The following is a 4,706-nucleotide window of genomic DNA, read 5'->3' as shown; positions in this document are numbered from 1 at the left end:
ACTCATAGCGACCTTTTATAAGGTTTCCAAGGAGTGGCTGGTGAGCTTGAACTCATTTGGTGTGATTCATTATACAGGATTAGGTGAGTGATGACCTTGCAGTGAAATGGATTAATCCACAGTACTACACCAGGACTTCTGGTACCTTTATGATACGTCAAATAAAGTTTCAATGTCATATCAGTTCACTGATAGTTCATCAAAAAAAGAAAGGAAAGCTTAAACTTGATGTCATCCAAATGCTGACCTGTCTACACATTGTTTATCTTATGTGCATAAATCTGTAATTCTCAGAGAGCATTATCAATATGCAATGCGCCTACCTAAAATAAAGGCATCATCATTTCTTGGTGTATTCCTCTCTGCAGATTATTTTTATGCCTCTCTATCCGCTAAAGCAAGTAGGAACATGTTAGCTACATACAAGAAAGTGTTGAGACTAGGTCCATGTTGCCATTATTGTCAAGTCGGCACAGTCTTTGATTTATTAGTGTCATAAGTTACAGAGTACACTGCAGTAAATTACTTTTATGGCTCTTCTACCCATAGTCTTGGTAATGCCCACCAAACAACATTTTCTCCCAGCTACGTGTGGGTAAGAGAAGGCAGGAGAAGATGCTGATAGGATGATATGATTCAGTTGTGAGTGGTTAACAGAGTCGATTGTGATTGTAAAAACTTGGAACTCTAATGTGAGTATAAAATAAGCTGTCTCAGAAGCAGGAAAGGGGATCTCATTCCCATCAAACAAGAAGATCTGGGAGTGGAACGCATCCTTTGGACCATGAGATCTCTGTGCATTGAACCGCCTAGACCCAGGGACAGAACACTGGGAAACCAGAGGATTAGCAGCAGTACCAAGAACCAGAGCAGGAAAAAGAGTGGTGAGCGTCCCAGCCCACGGAGCAAGTAATGCTGAGTGACTTTGAGCAGGAGGCTTGTTTGCAGATTAGGGTACCTCTGGACATCTATTTGGGTCGGGGTTAGGTTTGCTTACCCATGGAGCTAGAGTGGAGTGCTTTCAGGCTGAGGCTTTTGACTAGGTGGTGTGCCCTGTGAGTGTTCCCATCAGCCCTAGAAGAGCTTTGTAACATTGCCTGGGCAGAGAGAGGCCTGCCTGTGGGCATGTCTGTCCTGACTGGAAGAACTGTGCCCTAAGCATTTCTAACCCTGAGGTGTCACCCGTTAACTTCCCCAGTAAGGCCCATAACTGTGAGTATGGTGTCTGGGTTCTGGATGGCCATTGCAGTGAATTATCAAACCTAGCTGAGTAGAGATGGTTGGTGTCGTTTTTTGAAAAGGTGCCTATAAACAATGTTAATATGCACATGTAAATATTGACTTACCTTTGATATTGGTTAAAATAGCAAGTAAATGGCTGGGAACCAATCTCCTCTTTCCAGTACTGTTGCCAAGTCATGACACTTTCCAAGTTCTTCTGATTTTCTCTCTCACAGGGAGGAATATAGGAGCACTAGCAAAATTGAACAGAGAAAGTAAACCTATTATTGTACAGAATATTGAAATAGAGTCTACTTTTTTTTTTTTTTTTAGATACAGCATCAGGCAGATAGTAATTCTAATTTTGACCTACCTACTCTGGTAGTGTACTGGTTATGAATCGGGCTGCAAACCGTAAAGTCAGCAGTTTGAAACTACCAGCCAGTTGTTCCATGGGAGAACGATGAGGGTTTCTGCTCCCATAAAGATTTATAGCCTCGGAAACCCTGTACAGGGTCGCTATGAGTCAGAACCAACTCCACGGCATAGAACCACCACTTTTTAATACAATCAAATTGAAACTGCAAAACTAGATTTCAAATTTTCAAATGGGTACAACTATTGAAAATGGCCTAATTATAAAGATGCAAAAAAATCTGCAGTCATTAGAGTATAAAGACTTTTATAAATAACTAGCTATAATCTAACAATAAATTAAAAGCACAATGGTGTTTCAGAAGGCCTGTCAGTCAATAGCAAGGCAAGAAAACTGTTAATGTGCATCCTCAATTTCTATGGAACTTGATAGTCTCCTGGTTCACCTCTAATCAACAAATCAATCCTCTAGCTATTCTCAGGGTACTAGTACTATAACCACTGAAACCACAATCTTCGTTTCTGTGGCACTTTAGAATAAGCACTGGACTACTTTTGGTAGTTCAAACCTACTGGCCACTCCTTGGAAACCCAATAAGCAGGGTTGCTGTGAGTCGGAACCAATTCTATGGTACTTAGCAACAACAACAATGCTCTCTTAGACAACCAAAACTAGCAGATTTTCTCTCAAGTACATAATCCATGTGTTTTTGTAACCATGCCTTTTCCTAGTCACAATAAAATAGTTCTCTGACAAAATAGTTATCTCTGAAGGAACTCAATTACTTTAAGCAGAACCAAAAAATTGCTCTTAATTCTAGATGCTAAAACTAACCCTAGCATTCAAATCCACCTTTCCAATTAAGACTTTTATAATAATGATAATCATGATAATGATACCGGTTTATATTTATTGAATATTTATCATATGTCAGACACCGTAACAAATGCTTAACCTTAACTCACATAGGAAGAAGTACAATCACCCTAGAATAATCTGCATTTCACAGATAATGAAATGAGATTTTTGTCAGCATACAAGTGAAACAGACTCTTAGTGTGGCACTGTAGGATCAGTACCAGGCTGCGAACCACAAGGTTGGGTGTTCAAACCACCAGGTGCTCCTTGGAAACACTATACAGGGTTGCTATGAGTCGAGTCGGAAACTGACTTGATGGCACTTCACAACAAGAGAAACTAGAGTCTAGTGATTTTCTCACTGCCTACGTTGCCAGATATCAGGGCAAGAATTCCAGTATCAAAAAGCATAAATAAACAAAATGAACAAACAAAATAAACGGAACTTTTATACTGTTGTATACTTTGAGCTAGAGTCCTGGTGTGGCTATATAGAATAAGCATTCAACCGCAAGGTTGGTTTGAACCACAAGGTCAGTGGTTCAAACTCACCAGCCACTCCTTGGGAACCCTATACAGGGTCGCTAGGAGTTGAGACCAACTTGATGGCACTTCACAACCAATAAATAGTCTAAGTCACATAGTTTTAAACCATATAATCTTTCAGCACCTTCCCAATACTTCTTGGGTAAATTTCAAACATTTTCGTCTGATGTACAAAGCTTTTTCTGATCTAGTCCTGCCTGCCCTGGCTCTCACTGAATGCTCAGATGCAGTCCTATAGAATCACTTGTTCCCTAATCTGGCATGTGCTTTTCTGCCTGTCTAACACATGCTGTTCTCTCCCCTTTTAATGCCTTTTCTCTTAATCCTCTTTCTCAAGATTTAGTTCTCATGCTAACTGTTCTGGCAAGCGTTCTCTTTCTAACTCAACAGTTGAGTGCTACCGCAGGGATTGCATATCCTGTGCTGTCTATCCTAGGAGGTACTGTGCAGTATCACACTTGGTGGTTTTATGTCAGCTTCCCCCACTCACTGGCAAATCTTTGAGGACAAGAGCTGTAATTGATTTATCTGTTTGTTTATTTTGGTATTGTCACATTCACACTATGCCTGGTAAGAGTGAAGGTTCATAACATACTTGGATGCATTTTTATTCAAGATGATGAAGCTATTTTCAGAATAGCTTAACACTTAAAAGAAACATATTTTAAAATTTTAGTAAATTTGGTTCTTTTCTGTTATGTAAAACATACATTCAGAATATGGGATATAAATATGATTTTAATGACTGAACCACTAAATACTTTATCCTCTGTACATATAGTTCTACTTCTATTAAAAACAGTAATATAAAGCTAGAAAACATCAGCGAAATCATAAATTCTTCCAAAGCAGCAAATGGAATTAGAAGAAAATGGAGATCCTTAGATAGGGCTCCAGTCCTTTTATCTGTTAGACATTTGGGCTTAGATAATCCCTTGGTAGTGCATATGGTTAACACATGACCACTAACTAAAAAGCTGGAGGGTCTAATCTATACAGAGGTGCCTCAAAAGAAAGTCCTAGTGATCTACTTCTGAAAATTCAGTCATTGAAGACCCTATAGAGTACATCCTACTCAAACACATAGGATCATCATGAGTTGGAACTAACTGGTTTGGGGGGAAGATCTTAGATAAATTTATCTTTCTTGGACTAACCTAATTTCTAATTTCTAAAATAATTTTGGTCTCTACAGTTCTAGGATTCTGTTCAAGAAAGGACCCAGCCAAGACAGGACAACAAACACTTCTGCAATATTTTCCTACCCTGCCCAGTGGGAAGACAGCTAGGCACCCTAACTAAGCCATCATTCCAGCTAGCAAAGGTGAGTGTGGTAGATTCTTCCTTGAGGCCTATACTCTGCACTAGGAAAACATTTACAAAGGGACTTTGTTGACCTATAATTTTACTATTGCTTACCATAACTAGCTATCACTTCCTCTCCTTCTATGAAAGCATTTTTCTTCTATATCATGTCGTTGTAGGAACTGCAAGACCCATAGTTCAAACCCATCCTCCACTCCTTGGAAACCCTATACAGGGTTGTTATGAGTTGGAACCAACTCAACGGCACTTAACAATCACAACGTGGTCAATCTATACTGCTCTTTCTAAGAAGCAGAATTATCCAGATTTGGAGGTAGGAGCTGTGAGAGGTGAAAGCCTATTACAATGGGTATTGTTGTTAGGTGCCATCAAGTCAGTA

General features: G+C 39.5%; 1 protein-coding gene across 1 annotated transcript in view; it reads right to left on the bottom strand.

Annotated features, from left to right (window-relative positions):
* The window catches only part of KCNMB4 (potassium large conductance calcium-activated channel, subfamily M, beta member 4), a 110,975-nt gene that overhangs the window by 67,670 nt on the left and 38,599 nt on the right, over positions 1 to 4,706 (bottom strand). Inside the window, exon 2 of the mRNA XM_006859552.1 lies at positions 1,347 to 1,474. Within this exon, the coding sequence (XP_006859614.1) occupies positions 1,347 to 1,474 (128 nt within the window). The remainder of the gene's footprint in view (positions 1 to 1,346; positions 1,475 to 4,706) is intronic.

Source organism: Chrysochloris asiatica, unplaced genomic scaffold (genome assembly GCF_000296735.1).
Source record: "Chrysochloris asiatica unplaced genomic scaffold, ChrAsi1.0 scaffold00033, whole genome shotgun sequence".
NCBI classification, from domain to species: Eukaryota; Metazoa; Chordata; class Mammalia; order Afrosoricida; family Chrysochloridae; genus Chrysochloris; species Chrysochloris asiatica.
This window is presented reverse-complemented; position numbering and strand designations above follow the sequence as displayed.